General features: G+C 37.6%; 1 protein-coding gene across 1 annotated transcript in view; it reads right to left on the bottom strand.

Moving 5' to 3' along the window:
* PARD3B (par-3 family cell polarity regulator beta) overlaps positions 1–24,272 on the bottom strand; it is a 390,492-nt gene that overhangs the window by 362,052 nt on the left and 4,168 nt on the right. Inside the window, exon 2 of the mRNA XM_062498095.1 lies at positions 2,883–2,984. Coding sequence (XP_062354079.1) covers positions 2,883–2,984 — 102 coding nt within the window. The remainder of the gene's footprint in view (positions 1–2,882; positions 2,985–24,272) is intronic.

Raw genomic sequence — 24,272 nt, forward strand, 5'->3', positions numbered from 1 at the left:
TTCCAAAGCATTTTCACATGACACCTTTACCAAGCACATGTAATACTAATTTATATCTGTTTTATAGGCAATTAAAAAATGCCACTCTGTCCAGGATGCATGACTGTGCAGCTGACAGCTCTTAATATCATCCAGTGAACTGCCTATTTGTTGAACTTTGATTAATTTGGAGCTCAAGAGGAAGTCAGGAAGTTAAGGTAAGCAGAGCTCCAAATCACTGCCACTCCCAGTGATGGGCATTACACATTCCAGCGTTGTTACTTCAGGGCTGGAACTTCACCATTTATTCCATCTTTTACTTCCCTCTCATTTGTTCACTAACCCACCACAGCACTTGCTACTTACCTCATGAGTAGTTGTGCTTTCTTAACAGTCTATTGTTAAGGACTGTGAAAAGCTTTTGAAATTCCAAATAAATTATATCTGATAGCACTCTCAGTGTTTTGTTGCCACAGTGAAAGAATTCAATAGATTAGCAAAGACATTTTCCTCTGAAGGAACTGTGCTAATTTACTGCTATCAAAGTATGATCTAGAGCAGATTATCTCTTCAAAAAGCAAGGCATTTCCTCTGCCACTGACGAAGAGCTTGATGGTCAGCAGTGCCAAACACAACTTTGGTTAAAGGCACCGAGGTTAAGTGGGAGCTTATTTCTCTAGAGAGTGACTGCCTTAGTGTGAAACTATGCCACTGGCTTGGATGCACAGCAAAGGATGACAAGGACAAGGGAGCACCAAACCTGTGGCCTATTCATTTGCCACACATACAGATAATCATAACCAAAGACAAGCAGAGCACAGATAAATGTACCAAAAATTCCTTCATCTATTCAGTGACTTTAAACACCAAATAAGATAGCAGGTCAATCTGACCTGAATATCTCCTCGCTTTTTTTTGCAAAGCTTAAAGGTCCCCCAGTAAAGATTCTCAGAAACAGTGCTGGTGAAGGCTCAAAGACTAACAGGCCACAGTAAAGCTACCAAAACTATTTTTAAGTCTTTTATAGGGCTAGTTCTTTGATATCAGATTATACCAAACTTTGTAAGTAGGTAGTATGGACAACTCCTTACACAGGCTATGGGGTGCAATTCCACTCTCAAATGAAAGAATTCCTCAGCCTCTCAGACCAGCAGATCCCTTACAGGACTCTCCCTTATTTTAATTTAAAAAAAAAAAAAGAAACAAAACGATTTTTCACTGCAGCTGCTCTGTTCAGCAAGTCTCTCATCCTTGTTTCACCAAACCATTCTGAAGACAAGATGATAATGATACATGCCAGGTAATTGAGTCATCAGAGGAAGAGAAATTGAGGAGTTTGCTGTATTTTTAAACCACACCAGACGACTTCAAAGACTAAGATTCCAGTTTCCCAGCAAGTTTTCCCCAAGGCAGCCCCAGGGCCTCACTTAGCACTGTTATAACTGAGGAAGCTTAGACCCACAGCTGTGACCTAGAAGCTTATTCAGCTGCAAATACTCAACCAGCGACAGCCACCAACAAGGTATAGCAAAAGCTCTGGTCACAAGTTAAAAACTGCATAGCAATCAAATGTTCTGCACGTTGATGCTCACATTTCCACAAGTGTTCCTCTATCAGTACTTTAAATAGAGGAAATCCTAGTACACACACTAATTTTCTTTAACTAATGAGACCAGCAAAACATTTCTCTTTGATGTAACATCTCATTTTATGACATCTTATGCTCATGGTCTTATCCTTTATACACAGTTGTTCAATTCAGAACTCAGTCTTTTTGTCTCCAAACACTCTTGGGAAAAAAAGAAGCCTTAAGGTGTCCTAAGTACAATTTCTGTAAATATGAACAAGCAAGAAACACAAATATGATAAAGATTATATAAGAGTTCCACTGTTTTTAAGAATTCCCACACAAACCACCCTCAAATGACACTGAAGTACACCCTAAACAATTTTCTAAGATACAATGAAGCAGCATCGCATTAATCATAAGAAAAATGTTCTGCTTTGTGTTAAGTAATTGAAAAATCAACACAGCATACAAAACTAGCAACTCTGTTTGCAATATACTGAATTATTTTTAAGTCATCAAGCATATGGCACTTTAAATAGACAAAGCAATTTGTCTAAAAGCACAGGCATATACTGTATTTGGATCTTCAGTTTAAATCCATTAAACTTTTTTTCCTCTGATTTTATGAAGAAAAAAAAAGAAAGAAAATCAGATAAGTTTTATAAATAATACTCCTCCCCCTCTATGCTGAATAAGTCACCAGTAAGTTTCCCAAAATTAAATTTTCCGACAATTACAAATAATATTAAAAGAGCTATCTCTGCAATTACTAATTCTCTACACAGAAAGGAAATTTGTCTTTTATAATTAAAACTTAGAGACTAACAGCTTTTAAAATTAATAAGTAGCCTGCTTAGACTTTCAGTAGGAAATCATAGGAACTCCTCCCAAAATTTAACAACTGAAGTAGCTGTTCTTGTCATCACAGGATTTATCTATTTCATTGCACTTAACCATGACATCTGAATGATTCTCAAAAACTTAATTCCATGCAATGGAAGAGATTATATAAGATATTTTAAGTGGCATAAAAAAAGAAAAAAAGTCCTGTAAAAATCACATTCTTTCACTATGCTATTTGAATATAGAAATAAAAAGAAATACAGAGCTTGAAAAGGTTAAGTCCTGAGTGAACTTCTAGGCTTGTCTTCACACTGCTCGGGTCATGCTTCCCACACCCCCATCCTACTCCAGAAGGGGAGAGTTACAGCAGTCATGGGCAGATGTGTTTAAGAATATTTAGCATCCATTTCACCTGCCAGATGTCCAAGAAATGAGAAAGCAGCATTCTTGATTTGAAAAAAGACACATAATACTTTCATACAAGCTCTACCTTATCTTTGTCTTCCACAACATCTGCCAGCACATCATCTGGGTCCAGGATTCCTCCATCTGTGTACTCCAGGTGGTGAATATTCACCCAGGAAGCTGGATCCTGTAAGACAGATACAAGACTTCTTAACCTACCCTTGATTTTAGAGCTGTCAGACAGAGCAGTTTCGGGTCCCACTTGTTTTCCCTGTATAGTCACAAGGTAGAAGATTGGAGCCACCAAGTTTCAAAATTGAAACTGAGAGCAAATGAAAACCAGAGATGAAAAACAAGGCAATGCCTACAGAACACTACACAAAAAGTCTTTAAAACATACATTTTTATTTCCTTATCAATATTTATATAGTTTGAATAGTGGATTTAAAATAGTAAAAAAAAAAATTCTTTTTGCTTTACCATACTTTATAGATGGACTATTTTGGTTATCATCAGCAGAAATATTTAAATAAATAAATAAATAAATAAATAAATAAATATGGATGGACGTGCATCACTCCTGACAGGTTGTGGGGAGGTGTACCCATATATTTTTAGATACATAAAACGCATCCATCATTTCTTTTCTCTGAGGAGGCAGACAATCTATTGTGGCAAAAAAAAAAAACCAAACAAACAAACAAACAAAGAAGTAAATCCTAGTTTGCTTTCACAAATAAATAGTGGCAAATTCCAATGCAACACTGTGTACTATATTAACAGGGATCACATTAATTCTCCAAAATTAATGCTTTCTTCATACATTATTAACTGCTTCACTTCAATAGCCAGGAGTTCAGCCATCATTCCACTGACCCTGAAGCCAAAAGGCTCAGAGTGTACTGCTCAACAGCAAATTCTCCCTGATGGGAAATAGAAAAGCAGAGAGCAGACACAGAGTCTGCAGCCACTGCCCCCAGACGATACCAGCTACCTGTGTACACAACTCCCATGTGGTGTTTATGTCTGAACTGCCTTGGTTAAGACTCATCCTCCTAGGAGCAGTTACTGTGGTTTAATGAGCACATGGCAGCTCAGTGAGTCTCAGTGACATGTTTGAGCACTCCGTGGTACCAGCACTGATGAACTTTGCATCTGCTACAGCACAATGAAGAAAGAAAACATGCCTAGTTAGGATTATAAAGCGTATTTGAATCCTCCATCAAATATTACAGAGAGTGGCCAGAATATGCTAAAACTGAGGGCCAGGAAAGAGGCATGCACACACACACCTTTGAGAAATGTTTCAGAAAAAAAAACAAACAAAAAAAAAAGATGACCACTGATGACCCACAACTGAAGGTTGTGATAAACAGTACGGCTGCATGACCACACAATTATGCATCTAAAAATATGTCTATTTTTTATCATGTCCATTTCATCTCTAATTTACCTCTTACTACAGTTATTCCATTTTGCAATGAAACCACGCATTTGTGAAATAGCCTATGTTTGTTCATTCCAGGTATCTATCACATGTTCAAAATTACAAAGTTTAAGAGCATAGATTAATATGCTTTTTTCTCTGCAAAGTGACGAAGGGTAGACAGCTATTACAGCTTGAATTTCTATCCCTAAGCCTAGGGCTTAGGGATTTTTACCATAACTGTAAAATTCTAAGATGAAAAGGCAGAAAAGAAACGTACCTTTACGCAATAAATAAGCAGGTTAGTTTAGATCATACAATTTACCTAATGCAGATACCTTGAAAAAAAGAGTAGTTTGACCCTACCAACAAACTTACAAACTATGATACTCTGAAACCAGAACACATCAGTAGCTATAGATGTTCCTCCTGAATCTTTTAACTAATGCAACCACAAAACTTTTAATAGTTAACAGCACTAAAAGAGCATAATTGAAAATCACTCCTCTGAACTGGGCAAATTTCTGCAGCTAACCTATTTAGCTGAAGATACATTAAAACCTGCTGTATGTATTATGCTGTTGAACTGTTAAGAATAAAGCTGAAGTTAAAAAACACAGCTGATTAGAATATTTTGCTCTCAGTGTTCACTTCTATTTGTGATTCAGTAGCTGCACCAACACAGATGTGTCATTGAAACAGAAACAAAGCAAAACCAAGTGCAAAACCCTATTGTTCCAATAGAATGCTGCAAGTTGGCAGGACACAAGCTCAAGACACACAGCCACCCTCATCTACATTAAACGTAACGAATTCCTAACCTTCTTTTACTTTGGGCCACAGCAAATACAGTAATTTAATTATTTTTGTTAGTGGCAATATCAAGAGAACATCTCTAAAATAGTGTCAAAGAACAGAAGATGCCACTCCCCACCAACCTTTTGGAACAAGTGTAGCCAGTGTAAGATGCTTTAGAAGAAAACAATGATAATTCACACTGAAGTACAAGAACTAAAGCAGAGCAGGAGCCAAGAGTTTCTTTTGAAGAAAAATACTTCTTAATGGTTTAGACACACACTGTGGCTCAGGCACACACAGGATGAACACACTGTGGCCTTCAGATCTCAAGGACTCCCCAGTTACAGCAACCAGCACACACTACAGCAAGACCCAGTACTTGCTGCCTCAGAAATACAAACGTGAACTCTTTCATTAGCTTACATGAACTTCATTCCTGACAGCTAAAAACCCATGCTGGGGGCAGGGAGCTTTTTATGAACTTGTTTGATGAAGCAAATAGTAACTACGGCTAGATAGCCTCGGTAGAGGAGGTTCCCTGCACACAAGTTACAAAAGGTTCACCTGACCAGAAAGCCCACTCAGCCATTCAAAAAGATTTCCAAGTCAGAGAACATTTTCTGTTCTTTGGATGAACTCCAAACACTGCCATGCATTGGATACAAAGTGTCCATGCAAAAAAAAAAAAAAAATTCCCCCCAAAACATAAAAAATCCAATGAAAGAAAAAACAAAAACAACAACAAACAAAAACCCAAACCAAAAATAAACCAAAACCCTAAAATCTATACATCAGTTTCTTCCATGCTTCTTTACTTGCACAAAGAATCCAGACAGCTTCACTAAATAAAACATTAATATTTTAGAAAATTCACCACTTAAGCCATGAACGACCAGCAGATGTAAAAGATGAGTATCTGAAGTTCCAAACAGCACTGTATCCACATGCACAGGCACAAACTCACATTTTGCACATTATTTAGAGCTCAAAGGGAGTAGACTGGGTCCAAAACATAACTGTGGTACATCCAAGGTATGATCATTACCAGAGAAAATAAAACTTGCTCAGGAAAAGGATAATTGCTATTTTATGCTTTACTATGATAGAACAAAAGGAGCATCAAGAGCACTTCAGGTTTCCACGTGTTTTAAAACTCCTAGGGAGCAGACTGCCTTTCTAAAATAACAGAGTAACTTTACACTTCATAAAGTAGACGACTGGAAGTCTTGCAAAACAGAGTCTGCTGATTCTACAGTGTCTTCTGAATGGTCTGAAAGTCAGAACCCAGTAACAGAGATGACAGGCTGTGTGAAGGGTCAGTGCCAGACAGCTCCAGTGAAATAATGTCTCTTACCTGCTGAAAGCAGCAAATGCTGGATAACACCACATTTTTGATTAGGAAAGAGATTAAGGGCATATTTACTGAGAAAGCACTTGCTGAGAAGCTATGACATATAAAGTAAAAAAGTCTAACAAATGTATTCTAAAATACTAGGACAAGTTTTGGGATTTTTTTTTTTTTAGCTGATTGTTGCTTCTTTAAGTTTCTCTAGCTTGAGATTGAAATCTTATTCTAATGAATAACAGAGTCTAGAATGATTATTCACAGTATCTTCTTAATCATCATCATTAAAAGTTGACATGCTTAAAAAGAAACAGTTCGTTTTGAAAGACAAAAAAGCCTCTATTAAAAATAAAACATTAACAGCAGCCTAGAAGCCCTGAGCAGCATTCAGATATGGTTACCTGAATCTATCTGTGTTCCTAAATGCTCCTCTGTTACAAAGTTCATCTTGAAGAAAACACAACTAGAGTTCCAAAAAAATCCTAGCATAACAAGTGGGGAGTAGTTCTCTTAAAGCACAGTATAGAACCCTTCGGCAGAAATTCAGCTGAGGTACAAACCTGTAAAAATCTAGGTAAAGAAAATGTATGACTAAGTTACCTGGTATAATTCATAACAGCACTTGGCAAATGAATATTGAACAGCTACTCTAATGTGCATTTTACCTTAGGGCTGCAAGTCATGTTTGTGTTTAACATCAAGCCACTTAAAAGCTGTTTATCATCATTTCCTTTATGTGTGGGAGAACACTTTAGGAATTACTATGCAAATATTTACCAAATGTTAAATTAAAGCCAGGTCACATGAATGCACAAGTGCAATGTAGGCAGAGAAGTGTCATAAATTTAAAAAAACGGGCTTGACATTCATGTTGTCCCAGAATCCTGACTCAGCTGTTGCTACCTAATACAACACCATCACTGTTTAAATAGTCTAAAACAGGTTCAAGAATTCTTCTACATATTTATTTTCCGTCAACACACACATTCAAATGAAAGGCCAATCAATCTATAATTATAGCACTCCCATTTACTCTTAGGCTTTTATATAAATCTACAGGTGCACATTTTCAACGTACCAGAAAGTTGGAGTGCGGTCTTAATTCTTTTTGTTCCCAATTTGGATAGAAAAGTATCAGTCTCCTTTTCTGAAAACTAAGCAACATACTTAATAAATGTTACAGTCCACACTGGGTATTTCTGACTGTTAATGGGCAAGAGAATCCTACAAAGTTTAAATATGTTTCAGGTGACATATAAAATAAACACCACCACTTAACAATTTCACAATTAACTATTGTTTGATGCTGTATCTTGTTCTGCTGTGCAGAATGCATAAAATTAATACCAAACCCTATACTGGAATTTTTAATTTAATATAGTAACAATAGGGTGCTCTTAATTAAAAAAAAATAAAAAAATAAAAAAAACAAGACAAATAGGACCGACTGAGCAATTACTCCTCATGCTACTATTTCTGAAGCACCTTCACATTAATGCTTCACTAGAGCCTACTTCAATAAAATACAGCATAAAAATGGAAATCATATGCCTGTTCCACATACACAACAATGGAACAAATGCTAGGTCAAGCTTGGGGGAAGGAGTGGCCTCTGGCCACACTGTCTTCTGTCATTTAGACAGCGTAAAAGTAGAACCAAAAATTCCATAATCAAAGCATTTTCTGATAAAGGGGTATTATTTTAGGTCAAGGTCAGTAAAATACGTGTTCTACCACTTCATCTTTCTTAGATAACAAAAGTGCAATGTGATGCAATAGCTCAACATATTAAGTAGTATTTAATGATTACTGTAAGCATTTTAAGGCTACACAATGTATCATTACACACTGCCAAAAAGCACTAATATTAGTTACTCTCAGACCACAGCCTGGGGAGCAGAGCACAAAAAGCAACTTGGGGAGAAACATATGGATAAGATTGGTCAGAGACTCAAATTTCACCTCCAAATCCTTCTCAAAGTTGATCATTGAAATAGAACAGCCTTAAGCATTTTGGATTTCCTTATCAAAACCATTTCCAACAAGCCTGAAGTGGTACTATTCAAACTTGATCTCAACTGCCACCAACAGGGCTGCAACCTTGGGCTGCAGTAGAGGTAGGGCTCAGTTTTTACAGCAATACAAACACTGAATTTTCAAAATCAGTTTTCAAGAGCTGACCACAAAGCAAATGTTTGCACGCTACAGACTATCACAGCCTGGAGCTGAACAGCTAGAGCTCAGCAACACAACAACATTATGTGCATTGATGTCCTTGTACAACCTAAGAGAAACCCCAAGAAAAACCCAAATGTCCCAATATGCATCGTACCGTCCTTACAGCAGGCAACCAACCACCACTTCTGCTCTCTTCATATGCACAGATGTAGAATTGTATCATTGCATACAATAGTGTAGGTTACAGCCTTAACACCTCTAGGGAATAAAAGGAACCACAAGAAGCTTCTGTACAAACCAAGAGATTAAGCCTGTTCCAGACATTATTGAATGCAGCAGCTCCTGGCACAGACCTGATCTGAATAAGCCTCCCTACAGGAAGTACATGAGTATACTTCATACACACACACACACACACACACATATATATATGTATATTTACACACACACACTTTAACTGAGTAGAAATTGAGTCTTCTTTTCACAAACCTCAAAAAATAGAGAAAAAGCAATCTTAAGGTTTCATTGCTCAGGAAGCTTCCAGAGCCGAGTTTACATTACATATAACAGAGTACATTACAAGCTCAAATTTCTAAGTCTCACTGTTGAAAAAAATAAGTCTTACTTCTAATTAAGTGCAGTGTCTTTATAGCACAACATTTTTAACACATTTTTAATCCTTTTCCAGTTAGAAATTCAAAAGCAGGAGAAATCTTTAAGCTAACACAAGGAAGAGACACGTACTACAACACAGTGAGGTAGTAAAAAAAAATTCCTTGTGTATTTCATAGTGCTACTGCTGTCCTTCACCAAAACTGAGTCCACTTGCATGAGAAGTGAAAATGCCACAAGATGCTAGAGAGAAGAGAAAACTTCTTTATAGCCTTCTACCAGCTGGAGTGACACACATTCTCTCAGGTTATTAATATTTAAGAAAGATCTATACTGAGTGAGCTCAAAGATAGAAATTAAAGCTGAGGCAAGGGCAAAGGACAAGGTAGTCTGCTCAGAGAGAAACTGCTTTTAAGCATCCAGAAATAAAAGTACAGAAAACACAGAAGGCCATACAGCAGAAATAAGTCTTAGAAAGGTGACTGTAAGGGATGCTTCCTAATCTGTTCTCCAAATGAAATACAGTACTATAAAAATAAAGCCACACAAGAAAGAATCTCCAGGGAGGAATTCTACCTTAACTGGGAGGTGACAGGGAACAGAAAAGTTCACCCAAGCAATCAAACTTGTGAGTACATGGAAGACAAAGCTCTTCACTTTTCACAATAAATGTAGCAGGTCTAACAAGCTTTCAAACCTCATACCAAAACAGGATCACAAGAAGTAATGCTAGTCTAAGTTGTTAGACCCATGACGCTTTGCTTCTGACCAAAGCACAACATTTTGATTTTTTTAGATAGGTTAGGAAGCTTTCTTCACACTGCAAGGTAACACAGAAGAAATTTTACTCCTCCTAAAAGGAATAAATTAAATATTAAAGTATGAGGTGAGGATTATTTTCTTCAAAACAACACAATTTGTCCTGCTGCTTAGAAGGATCTCTTTTCAAACTATAATGGAGGAAACTATTCACTGTAAACAAGCCATTTAAAAGAAATAAATCTCATTCTATGTATTTTCACACGTACTAAATTTTTGTTCAGATTAATTCATTTTCTCCCTTAATACTAGTTGTGGAAAACATATTCTTCCCTCAAGCACTTTTATTGACATCATGATTAGATGTGATAAAGCCAAACAGTAGAAGGTAGACAAGGAGTTCTGAAAAAACAGTAATTTACGAAAGATCACTTTAAATACTCAATTTTAAAAGTTTCTGTCTTTGAAGGTGCTAAAAACGTGATGTCAAAAGGGAACTAATTAGATCAGGTCAGTAGAGAAACATTCATCTTTGTCAGAAAGGTTGGGTTTATTCATATTTAACATACATTTCAGTTATTTAATTTTTAATGGTAATACTTAAATACACTTGCAGTTTTTGCACAGCCCAGTCACACTGCCTTGCTGGCCCTTAAGGAATGCAAGAGCACAAAATAGACAACCAAACAATTCATGCATGAAGCCTCTGGACTACCACAGATTTCCAACAAAAACAACCTGCTATCCATCCTGGAAAAAAGCAGAAAAACCTTCTCTTGCTCTTCCCAGGCACAATGAACAAGCAAAAAGCAGAGCTTCTTTTTAGTCTTTGGAATGAGGCCTGACACAGCACAAGTACAGATCACCATCAGCTTTATCTTTGACATGCTAAATGGTCCAAAATATCATTAGTCAATCCCTAATCCCAGAGGGACACAGAATATTTCTTGATCTTTAGCCATCTTCCAATTATTAGGCTCTGACAAATTAATGGGGCCAAGTACTACCATGACTAGTACTCAAAACACAACAGCAAGGACTGATGATCACTTCTTTCTGTCTTCAACTTCATTTTGCATGTCTGAAACCCATCCTTGCATGTTTTCCCTTCTCTGATTCATTTTCATGCACAGTTAACACATTTTGTTTTCCCTGGGAAGACAAAACTCAAAGCTTAATATATCTGCTATACTGGTTATAAGAGCCACCTCGTTATAGCAAGATGGGCTCAGACTTCGTAGAGGTCTCAAGGTGATGTGAGCTACAAGGAACTCAGCACATATGTTCTATAGAGTGTCATCTGTTAAAAGTGTCCCAGATCACATTTGAAGATAAAGATCCTGGCCTGAGATCCTGGTAGACAAACGACAGAACATGAACACAGTGACAGGTCCTCACACAGGCTGCAAACAAAGGGGAGCACAGTGAATAGGACTCCTGCACTCGAGTCACTGGACGCTTGCGTGCCGTAGGTCGCAGCAGAAGGAAGGACAGCGAGTCTCTCCTGGCTCTCAGACACCGTGTTGGCAAAGAGGGACTAGACTTCTTGTCCTTTAGCCATCTTTACATTATTACGTTTTGAGAGATTACTAGACTATGTACTAATAATAAAGTCTTCATTTTTCACAAGGCAGGGAAGGTACTTCACTGTAATCAGCAAGGAGAAAGAAGAAAGAGTTGGTTTATCCTGACAGTTGAATATGCAGGGGGAAAAGTACCTATCTCCCATATTCAGTCTGAGGAGGAAAACAGAAAAAGCTGCTGTTATCTCCCAATCATGGAATTCTCTATTTCTCTGAGCACATATATAAATTCAGTATTACCCAGATTATTTCAACTAGCACTCCAACTTTGACTTGATTTGCAGCACTAGAACCCTTCAAAAGTAAGGGTGTTCTGATTTTATACTGAATGTGAATGAAAAACCACTCTCTGAATATAGCTGTCTGAACATTACCTGAATAAAATATGATGCAGAGAATACATCAGTAGAGGATCACATAGCCCACTTTTACATCACAGTCCAACATTTAAGAAGACCATTTCAGTGAAGACCAAGTATGCCTGGTTTGGTTTTACAAAGAAAGCTGGAGATACACATTTAGACACAGATCTACACACTGCACTTGTAACAACCAGACAAAACATCCCCTTCAAAGCCTCAGTTAAAACTGGATCACACTGTATGCCAGCCACTGAATCCAAGATAACTACACAAATGTGAGAATCTGAGTGCAAACTGATCTTCGGTTATAAACTAAGAATATCCTTTAGCTTTTCAAGTCCATTAGACTGCTTCAACAATGCAGAAACACAAAAGACTCAACCTTGTGCAAATTAACACAGAAGTTCCAGAACAAAAGACCTCTAAATAAATCAACAAGATTTTAAGGCTTACCTTTCATGTCCCAAGTCCTCCATGTCAAATACTACATACAATACTCAGAGCAGTATTGTTATGCTAATAAGAAAACTGCTGCCCAGCTGGCAAGTAATTAATTAGCATTGAGTCTGGCTGTTTGTTTGATTACCTAAATGTAACACTGAGGGGGCTAAGGACTACACCCATGATTTCTCAAAATCCAACATTAAGTCGGCAGACAGAACTATAAAAGAACTATATACTCCTTCAAACTGTCATACATTTTTCACACAGGAATGAGAGGGGGAAAAAACTCCAGAAAGTAAGAAAGGCATGTGTATAAGAGTAGTGTGTTTGAAAAGTAAAGTCCATGGTAAGTGAGAGAACAATGCTATTATTTTGTCAATAAAACCTGATGATGCCTTAAATTCAAGTCATTCAGTATAGCTGAATACACAGATATAAAATCAGTATACAGATAAAAACTAGGCTGGCTGAAAATAAACACAACTCAAGTTTGTAACAAACTCAGCACTGAAGGATACCAAATCTTCAACAAAAAATGATAAATGGTTCACATCTCTAATGGCAGCCAGCACTTCAGCCCTGCATCTAGAAACCATCAAAGATTGTTTTATTTGCAAGTGTTGGGCCTTTCTTTGATAAAGGGATCAATGCATTTGCAGCTGACACAGGACTGCTTATCAGAAGCAGCTGGGAGCCTCGAAGATGTGACTGAGTAACACCAGACTCTAAACAAAACTGAATACAAATGCCTGCAAGACAATGCAGACCAAGCATGCTGGAATCCTGTCAAACCCTAACATAAACTGAGCTTTAGACAAAGCTCAAGTGAGAAAAAAATCGTAGCAAACTATAGAAGCATATCCGTAATTCCTCAGAGAAAGCCATTAGATATTTTTTGGAATTCCACAGAGAACAGCAAAACTTTCCTGCTGCAGTTCCACCCTATTTCCTGCATGAGTCAACCACCAGCCAGAGACTGGGGAGGAATTTTGCCAAAGACTGCCAGATCTGTAGTGTCACCATGACCAGCCAGGGCCCAGACCACCACTCCCTTCTCATGTGTCCAAAGCTGATGCATTTCAGAAGTGCTAGCAATTCCCACTGGTGCCACTGCCCACGTCAACCTTAGCCAACCCTCCCCATGCCCTCTGAACATCTCCTAGCAGGCACAGCTCATTTCTCTGCTTAGAGAGGAGTTCAGTGGGGACCTGGGGTCTCTTTCCTCACTCAAATACATCACCTTACACAGTACATTCAGCAACTGTGTCCCAAAATCAAGCCATAAAGGACAATCTTAGGCCCAGTGCTATAAAAATGCTGAGACAGCCAGGGTAGTTTTAAATAACCAAACCAGTAAAAGCATTTGAAGATCTAAGAAGAACCCCTTTGAATCAGAAGTAGTTTCATTACAAACGAAAACAGAAAGGAGAAAAAAAAAAAGGTGGTGGTAGAAAGTAATAGACTCAAAATTGGCCATGCAGGGAGGAAAACAAAGGAGTTTAACCACACAGGTTTTAGAGCAAGGTCTGTAGGTCTACTAGATGATGCTGTACCCTATTTTGTTCTCAAGTGAAACACTAAATAACCAGATTCCCTCCTCCCTTTACTTCCCGTGAGAAAAAACAGTTGGGTCAAGAATATTCTGAACACACAACAAACAGTCAAGTACTGCCTGATTCCATCAAGCCTAGCCAGCTTCAGTGGCTCTGGCTACTGTTCAAAAGAAAGTAATCAGGAAGTTTAAAAAGTAAAACAAATATTTAGCAGCTTAATATTACATTGGGGGGATTATTATATAATCTGCCATATTTTGTGCTATATTCATAAAATTTATCATCACAGCACAATGTGGGTAAGTTTTAGTATTTGACTTCCAAGATACAGCAAATATACCAGAGCCAAGTGATGGAACTGGATGAAACCCAAGCAAGGCCCCTGAGATCAACTTCTACCTTCACCTGACTGAAATACAGAACATGCCAGAATTAGTGTATCACCAAAACTTGATGCCATATGCCTAACTTCAATGCATAAAGTAGATTTTGGCCAGATAAAAAACAGCAAAGAGTCAGATTATCCATTTTTTTCATTGAAATTTAATACTGCTAATGTGTATAAGGGTTCACCCTGCCCTGCCTTTATCCCGAAGGGCTGCTTTCTTCTGCTATTCCAAGTGTCTTCAGGAAAACAGAATCACAAAAGAGTTGGGAAGAAATATCTTCACAGATTTCAGAGGAAAAAACAAGGCAGCATCAAAGTCACTGCAAAGCAACGAACAGACAGGTAGGTCTAAGTCACTCAAGTACAACATTTAGCCCAGATGTGAAAAATGACACCTGAGGCACATATTTCAGTTACTGTCTGGTAGCACCTTTCTCCAACCCACAGCTTGCAAAAGGGCCACATGGAAAAAACCCCTCCTCCCACAACTTTAATCCAGGCAGTACAATCCCACAGTAAAGTAAAAATGAAAACAGCTGGTAAGCAAACTTGTTTAAATGCTGTATTTGCATATATTTTGCATCAGTCCTGTGATGCCATTACAACCTTCATTTTCATTTGCAGCTTGATGCCATCCATCACTGACACAAATGAGTCCAATTTACTTTTCAGTCAGCTACCTCATTCATTTTCTTTGCACTCCAGAACTGTACTTACATACATTAGCTCCACATGCTATGCCATGTTCAAGCACCAACTGAAATTAAGAAGTAAAATTAAAGATCTGCTGAAAATACCTGCAGCTGAGTGGACATAACATAGCCATTATTCACAAGAATGCTCAATCCTAACCATGTTATAGGAATGTTCCAGCACAATGCACTGTCAATGGGACTTGCAGAGCAACAGTTCCCTTCCCAGTAAGAGACAGACCTGGTTCCCAACTCTCACACACAAAAACAGGGAGAGGGGAGGTGGCTGACAAGCTCAGCCACAAGATGCTCAAGGCTTTTCAGCAAAATAATTGGGTGTACTTCCAAGAAATTTTATCACTATATGCAGTGCCTGAAAAGGAAACCAGCACATACAATGAAGTAGCTCATTCTCCTCTTTAAATGGTTACTAATTAAGGACACTGCCATTTTCAGTTAATAGAAAAATAAAAAAACAACTATAACATCAGGATTTACTGGTCTAATGTTCACAAAGTAAGTGATTTGGACTCCTACAAAGCCTGCAACAGCTTTGGCTGCATTAGTAAAGATAACTCTTACACTAACTATGATGTTAGGCTCAAAAACAGAAACATGCAGAAAACCCCCATGGAAAGCAGCCTGAAAATCTATTAGGTGCGCTTCAGCTTACGGCAGTATTTAACAGTTTGACCATTAAACTGTAGCTTGTATGCTTAAATATGAACTCAACCACATGACCATTCCAACTCACATTTTAAAAGTTAAATCTAGCTTTTTTTCTTCCCAATTAAAAGAAACTCCATCCCACAAAGCCTCCTTCAAACTTTTTCTTCCCAGACTGCAGAAAAGTATTTTTTCACTAACAAAAACCACCTGCATGAAACTTATCACACACAAGATGGCTCAAAACTGAAACAACACCACTTTGCAGAATGTTAATAGTCCACTATAATCTATTTCAAAACTATTTTTGTCTGCACCAAAGCACATGGAACTAAGACCTGCACTATCAAGTCTGCTTATGAACACCAGCATCCTGGATTTTGCTATACGATCATTGGGGTGTTTGTTTTTTTTTTTACTCTGAAATCCATATTGATAAGCCAAATAGTTAATCTCTAAACACACAATGCATAAAAGGGATCATTTCAAACCAGAAAAATGGAGGACACTTATAATCACTACAGCATTCACATTTGAATGACAGCTAAACATAAAGACACATCAAGCATTCAGCCATCTGGAAAGAAGATGAGGTTTTTTTTCATATTGTCTATTCTCAAAGCCTTAAGGCAAGAGTCAGAGGTTGACCAAGACTTCCATTTAGTGAGATGCTCATTTCCCATCTAGAGCCATTAACGAATTGCACTGTGAACAATAAGCCAGACTCTTCTACTTGCACTGCATTCAAAGGCAGGTGTGTCACACCAGCACAAACAATGTGTACATACTGCCAGATGTACTTCATATTTGGAACACAGGAAGTTATCAAAAAATTAGTTTTTTCCTAATGTCTTTGAATATGGCTTGTTTAATAAAATCATGATAACAATTAATATATATTTTGTTATGCCAGACAAGAAATAGCATGATACATATATAACTGCAAAATTCCTAATATATAAATAAAAACCAACCAAAGTATGTATTCAGGCACTACTCAGAGTTAAATGGTAGTGAATATTGCTGCAGCAAAACAAACAAAAAAAATCACACTGCAAGCACAGCTACCAGAGACCTGGGATGACTGGAGGAAGATGCAGTCCAGCTCTAGCATTACATTTTTAATAATACATGAAAAGCCTAATAAGAAAAAAGCCCCCTGGATGTACAAACCACCTACTCCTTTCACATTCTCACTTGCAGCAATTACTCCTGCACAACACACACAATTCAATTTAAATGGAAAACTACCTAAATCAACATTTTCCATACTCAGGGATTAAGGGGCAAACACTGGCATACTGTGATCCATTTACTCCAAGTGGAAGTATGTGAAAAGGAGAAGCATTCAGAGCAATTCTGCTCTGTTGACAGTTTGAAAAAGTGGATTGAACACAACAGCAATCAGGAGGAAAACACCCTTAGAAGTAATATATTTAAAATGCACAGGTCATGAGTGTTCTTCTAAGCATTTATGAGGTATGATGAGTTTTTAGGGCAAAAAATTAATTCTTAATTTTGCTCTTTGTGAAATCAGTGAATTGCTTTCCATGAGGGTTTTTCAGGTAAAGTTAGTACCTCCCATCAGTCAGCAGCTGAATGGTAGCTATCCAAATAACTGCTCCTGAAACATTAATACAGAAGACTTCTCTGGATTTTTAGATGCAAATCTTCATGCCTCACACAGAAGAGTCATAATTTATCATTGACAAAAACTAATTTTTTTTTCACACACACGTGTACCTTTTCCTCACAAAAAAAAAAAACAAAAACAAACAGCATCTTCCTTTTTTATTACAATCTAAACAACATCTGCATCATGACTACTATGCAAATGCTGGTCTTTGTGCACAATACTGAAATGTCAATGAACCTTCTCCTTTCTGTCCCCCAAAACAACTATTTCAGCTTTCCAGCTCTTCAGGGAGTATTCTTTTTGTAGCTTATACTGCCAGGAACTCCTGAAACATTTGGTCAGGATACATTTATTACAGCCAGCAGGGGAAAATTAACTGTGAATTGGCAGCAGCTTGGTTTTTCAAATGAGCCTAATGGTGTAGGAGCTGAGCATGTTAACTCCCATCACTCTCTGAAAAATTTCAACAAGTTTTCCACCCTACTCAAGACAGGAAGATTCAGCTGAAGAGAGCAATCACCTCTCCAACGTTCTATTCTTTGAGCAGACAGAGAACAGGTTGAGAGGCACCAGTAACAGAAGCTGACAGTCAAATTTCCAACATTACTAAAAAAATACGTATCTGTTAAATAAGACAACCATGAGAAAGATTCTAGAGAAATACATATATATTAGTACACTGTTGGGACCTTTTCTGTAGAATGGGGAGGGCTGGGGGGGGGCAACCTGGAGAAAAAGACAGAATTTCTATAGCAATCTCAATGGAGTGAGTAACCTAAAGAAAATACAATTAAAACCAGAGTCAAAGCACAGTCTGCTACATTTTTACACACTAGAACAGACCAGATACTTCCACAAATTAACTCACACTTGGTATGAAATAAGCTACCTTGTAAAAATAATGTAATTGCTGACAACCCCCTACTGAAGCCAATTATTTTATTTATTCAAAAAAATCATTATACCTTAACAAAAATCATTGTTACAGCAAATAACTTTTTAAGTCAGACTGAGTAGAAGGAACATGATTTGGAGGCAAATAGCATTTCATAGCGTTCACAATATATAAACATTTGATTGATGCATATGATATTTGACTCATTTTTTTCCCTGCAAGCTTAATAAATAGTGCACTTTTTTTTTTCCCCTAAAAGCAAGTCCTCTAGAGTCTTTACTCAGAAAAAAAAAAAAAAATCCTGTATGACTTCTGGTTTCCATACAAGCTTTATCTAGACTAACCCATAGATCAAATAAAAACCAAGATAATGAAAATAAAACTTCTTTAGAGAAGTAACTTAAGCAGAGAATGGAAGACTTTGGGACTATTTATTTCAAAAGCAGAAGCTTGTTTCAGTTTAAAAAAAGAAAAACGTACAGGTGAGAGATGCAGCCCCATCATCCAATCCACTGATGATGAACAATGACACAAGCTAGAGGAAGTCACTTGGTTTTGCCCAGGATAGAGTGAAGCACAGTTTTCACTGCACAGCTGCAAGGGTCTTACTGCTTGTGAATGAGAAAGGGTACAGTGAGCCACTCCAGACTCAAAGTGCTGCAAACAGCAAAGCTGCCTTAGTCAGATTTGCAGAACCCCTGAATTACCTCTGTTTCTAGAATAGCTATAGGCACACTGTCACATGTACCTTTCTTTATTGCTTACCCTACTTTTGTATTTCTGTCCTGCCCTTGTGGTGTTTAACATCTAGGACTGATCAAGAAAAATTCGGAGATTAAACTACTCCACAAAAATCCTTACTGAAAGAGTTGATAAAACCTTAGAGAAAAAGTTGCAGCTGGAAGAGAGAATTTTAATAGTTGCTCAAGCAGGAATCCATTGGAAGGATGTTCTGCAACTGACCAGCAGGCAGGTGAGATGGCACATGGAATTCTGACGAGTTCTGGAGAAAGAAGTTAGTTAAGCAGAGTTCCAGGTCACATTCTAAATTCTTTGTTCATGAAACTCATCACTTACTAGAGGTCTGTATCCAAAGCAGCCTGCAGCCAATACCTCCAAAAAGAGCAAAGTCTTTAGAGCTTCAAACTTGTAGTCTGGTTTCACTTCTGGCTCGTGCTCAGAAATAAGAATTGGCAAGCAGAGAACGCTAGTGGAAAGCTTTCTAACACTCAAAATACTACCACCAAATAAGTATCAGAGGATTTTTAAAAAAAAACTATCATCATCATTTTGGGAAAAGGTCACAGCAGGCAAACTGCACTACAATGAACTGCACTCAACAAAAAAAGGCCTGACCCACAGGAAATAAAGTGAATGGTGACTACATTCAGCAGTAGTAAAATGCCTTGAAACATGGAAAAATGATGGAATTATCCCCAAATCTTCACCATGAAATTCTGGTCCTGCCTCCATTAATGACATCCAGCATTGCAAGACTAACAAAATAATATAAACAAATGCTGGGAAAGACTACATGGCCTCAAAACTCACAGTTAGAGGAGAAACATAAATAGAAACATAAATACTTTACGATGGACATGACTGAAATTTAAAAAAGACCCACTGAAGTCTGCCTGTCCTCCTGACACACCAGCCAAGAGGACAAGCTACGGAGCAGGGACAAGCATCTTTTCAACCAGCCCCTTCTGTAGCAGGAAGATCAGGCAGATCACCCAGGTACTTACTGGGTGGATACAACCTTGTCATGGCAGCTTTCAGGGAAATGTCAAAATACTTCGCTGGTTTTACTCACACAGTTAATGAGAAGGCATAAAGCCATGCCCAAATTACAAGAAATAGCCCTTAACTGTAAAATGATCTACAAATGGATGCTCCAGGGTTTGGATGCAGAACAAGTACACCATATACACGGGATATGTACAGAACAAATATGCCATATACGTAGGATTAACCCACCAGGATTTATGGCTCATCTCTCCTTCAAAGGTCCAAACAGAGACCTGCTGGATTCTACCTTCTTTTGAGCTGGAACTAATCTTACTTGAACTGTACATTGACACTCAAAAGAAACAGGAGATGATTACATGAAGGATTTTTTTTTTGTCTCCTCTCAGAAAATCCTTAATTGGTGTTTAGGCTTGCCAACGAAGACCACCTCAGCTGTTGATGGATTGATGAGAATAAGATAGTATCTTCTACAAAAATATGTGAAGGCCTTTAAGGTTTTAGGAAAGAGATAAAAGTAGAGAAACTGATTAATCAAAGTAAAACAAATAAAGCCACACTATTTTCAAGGAATTCAGGTCTCTGTTCTTGGGATTGCATGTAATTCTCCTTCAAGCATTCCATTTTCTTCTACTGGTTGAAAAATTACTGCATTTTTGTAAAGGAAAATGATAGGGATGGCGCATATTATGATTCACCAATAGACAGTATTTTATTGGTAATCTGAAAAACATTCTATTCTATCAGATAAGATGTACTGCAAAATCATTTGGCTTGATAGAGCCTCATCTTCGAGGTCAAATTCCTAGTCAGGAAAAAGAGGGAGTCCAGTGCCAGAGGTTAGCTTCTACCCATCAGACTGCATTCTGAGATTCCAGCTATCAGTCTCTGTATGAGTACAATCATCCATCTTCCTCCCTATCTACCCTTCATTCCAAAGGTATCCTTCTTATGGGCTGTAAGAAGCATGTTCATTCAAGCACTCTGTAGTTCTTTTTCAAACACGAAACAGCCAATAAAGAAAACCACGGAGGTAAGAAGTCTCTCTGTGGCAACAAACGCTGCCAGTGCATTCCTGTGAAACCAAGGAGCAGCTAGTCTGAACCTCCCACCTCGGGAGCATTCCCAAGAGCAAGTCGAGCACCTGAGCAGCGCCGTGGCACCTGCCACAACAAAGCCAAGTCATCAGTTCTGAATGGATGTACTTCGTGGTGACATAACAATTACAGGTTTACACTGGAGAGGAAGAGACATTCTGATTGCATTAAAACATTACAACAGTTCCCTTAATTGAGGTGTCTCTAGCACAATGATTAGGCGTAAAGACAAAAAAAAAAATATACCAGTATTACATACTCTCTCCTTTAAAGAGACGAAAACAGTTCAAAAAGTCCTATCCAGTGCAAACAGTAATTTGTTGTAACACTAACTTTCCTTTACAAATAAGTTACTGAGGTTATCCTGTGGAAGTAATAAAGTACTGATGAGAAGCCTTACAGAGTTACCACAGCAACATATAACCCCAATGGAAAAAGAATGCTTTTATTAATGACAGTATTACACAAATACTGCAGAGGCTTTTTTTCCCAAAAGTTCCTGTAACATGGTGATTTTCTAAATGTCTCATATGAAGCAGCTTTCTCAGTTTAACAATGTATTCAGGACACTTCCTAGTTCAGTGGTATTTACAAGACAATTTCTATCAATAAGTCATTCACGTGAGCCTGTCATTTCTGTTCAGTCAGTTCCCTGACATAAAATGGGTATATCCTTATGCATAAGATTCAAGAATGGACTATAAAATTACTAAGCAGACTCTGTTTTCAATGATACTAATTGCTCGAGACCTTTAGTGCTATCATAGCTATTAGGGATGAAACACAGGCATGTTTATAGGGGGTTAGAGGGAGTTTATAATAATGAAGCTATAGGTCTTCCTTCATGCCTAGGAAAGCTGCAGATCTGACACAGAATCATTAGGAAAGCCCAAAGAATGTTCTGCTCAACGGGGGAGGAAATCTGGTGCTACAGTAGCAGGATGCCAGACAGCACAGTATGTTGCACTTCAACTGACCTATCATACTGAATGAGTAAGGAGGAAAGTAAAGTCACACAACATAAAACATTATGCCCAAATAACTGTATCTGTTAAAATAAAAACATTATGTTTTCCTGAAAATATCAGTAGAACAACCTTCCATTTTCAGATACTTAAGAAAAAAAAAAAAAAAAGAGAAAAAAAAATTAAAACTGCATTTTAACGCAGCAACCAAAAGCACCTCCCAGTTCCATCCCACGCCAGAAATACCATGTGAGGTCTGAATTCCTTCTTCACAAATTCCTACAAGTCTACTCAGAGTTCATCTTCAACTTGGCAAAGAGCAACAGCAAGCAGTCACTACTTACAACTCCGTACTGCTCTTTAATGGTTTCCTCCTATGACTGATTTAACATTCAGTAACTACACAAGTCTTTGCTGTATCTCAATTAGAACAGTACTCAGAACTTGATAAATATCATCTGGGAGAAAAAAATGGATACTCAGTATTATCATATACACTGAAGTCTGACCTGCAGTATTTCCAGGACAGGTTACTTTGATTTTGCCTATTGAATTTCCAGCTGTTTCACCCAGCTCTACCCTTCAACTCCCCTGAAACACATTAACAACAAGTAACTCAGCCAAAAGCCATTACTGGCAATAGTCAACTTCTTATACGGAAAAAGGGGATCCAATTTTTTTTCTCCATGTTACCTAAGTATATAATGTCCTAGAAAATATTATCTATAACAAATCTAAATTCAATGGCAGCTTTTCTGTAGCTATTATAAACACCCATGAGAAAAGGAGCCTGAAAATCTACCAAAAATCTCATTACCTCAACACTAATGGCTATGATAGAACACAGCAGCAGACGTTTCACACAAAAGTGATTAAAAGGCAGGCACTCTTTAACTCTCAATTTTTCTGGGTCACTGTAAAAGTGATCCAGAAAATTCTTTAAGGGACCCAAGGTTCTGCCACTTGAAAGATGTTCCCAATCTCAATGAAATGCCACCATTAGAGTTTTTAAGTCAATAAAGAGTTCCTGAAATCATTTATCACCTTCCATTTTCTTTACTTCCCCTACTCATATAGCCTGCATTCCTATATATGAACCAGTTACTCAAACCCATACAACAGTACTGAGAAAGCGGCGTATCAAGTTATATTCTCATTTTTTAGAACAGTATCATTGTGACAACTCCAAAGGCTGAATGCAGAAATTATAATCAAGCTGTTCACTGAAATATAGCAATTGCCAAAACAATGTATAAGCTCATTAACATACTGTAGATGATTATGCATAGTAAGAAAAATATGGGAATTAACAGTTAAAATAATTTCTAGCAAAAAAAAAAAAGTACTTGAAGACAAAGCTTAGGATTGTTTTGGTAAAACAAAGAGTATGCATTCAGCCCATCCCTATTACAGCAAAAAATTAAAATAAACTAAGACAAACCGGGATAGGGAAAAATACAAACTTAGAGACCAGGTCCAAGACAAAAGTACACAAGTGCCACACAAATACAACTCTACTACTCTGCCTTTATAAAGGACTAAACAATTACAATTTGCCCTCCAAAAAAAAAAATGGTCATGAAAAAGGACTTATTTCAAAACTTTTCACATACACCTTCTGAAAAAGTCTTCTGGTTTGGCAAACATCTTTTGTAAGCATTAGATTAAATAAAAAAATTGTTATTCTCCCTATCCCAAATATATTTAGAGAAACTACAAGAACATTTAGTTCTCCTTCTGTTTGCTGGCTGATTTACAGCAGCAATACCTAATTCCAGAACAATAATTGTCATGTGATCAGCAAGCAGGAACAGAAGGAAATTGAGAAAGTATTTTTTAGTAGAACTCGCAAAATTACATAAACAATCAACATGCAGCATTAGCTCTTTAAATGCACCTAATCTGGGAAAGACCATCAACACAACCCAAATCACCCCTTTTTTTCCTCTTTCTAATCAAAACCACACCATTCTTGAATTAACCTATCTCACTGCTTCCTGCTCAGTCTGACTGCAAATCAAAATTCTCATCACCATTCCAGGACTAACTGCTGGCCTCTGTATGTTCTCATGAATGGAAAGAACCACTCTAATGCCTGTTACAAGTGGAGATCAAGTTCCTGGAAGACAAGGCAACTAATATTTGACTATCCACCTGCATTCCCAAAGGAAGCCCACAAAAGCTGTTGATAGTGAGCCACTCAAGACTTTAACTGAGCCTAAAGTGACAAATTTTAAACCACAAATTGCAGTGCTTATTAATTTTGCTACATGACTTCCATGTCCCACCCATTCATCTGGCTTCCATGAACAAGACTGCAGACAGCCAAA

This window comes from Cinclus cinclus, chromosome 9 (genome assembly GCF_963662255.1).
Source record: "Cinclus cinclus chromosome 9, bCinCin1.1, whole genome shotgun sequence".
NCBI classification, from domain to species: domain Eukaryota; kingdom Metazoa; phylum Chordata; class Aves; order Passeriformes; family Cinclidae; genus Cinclus; species Cinclus cinclus.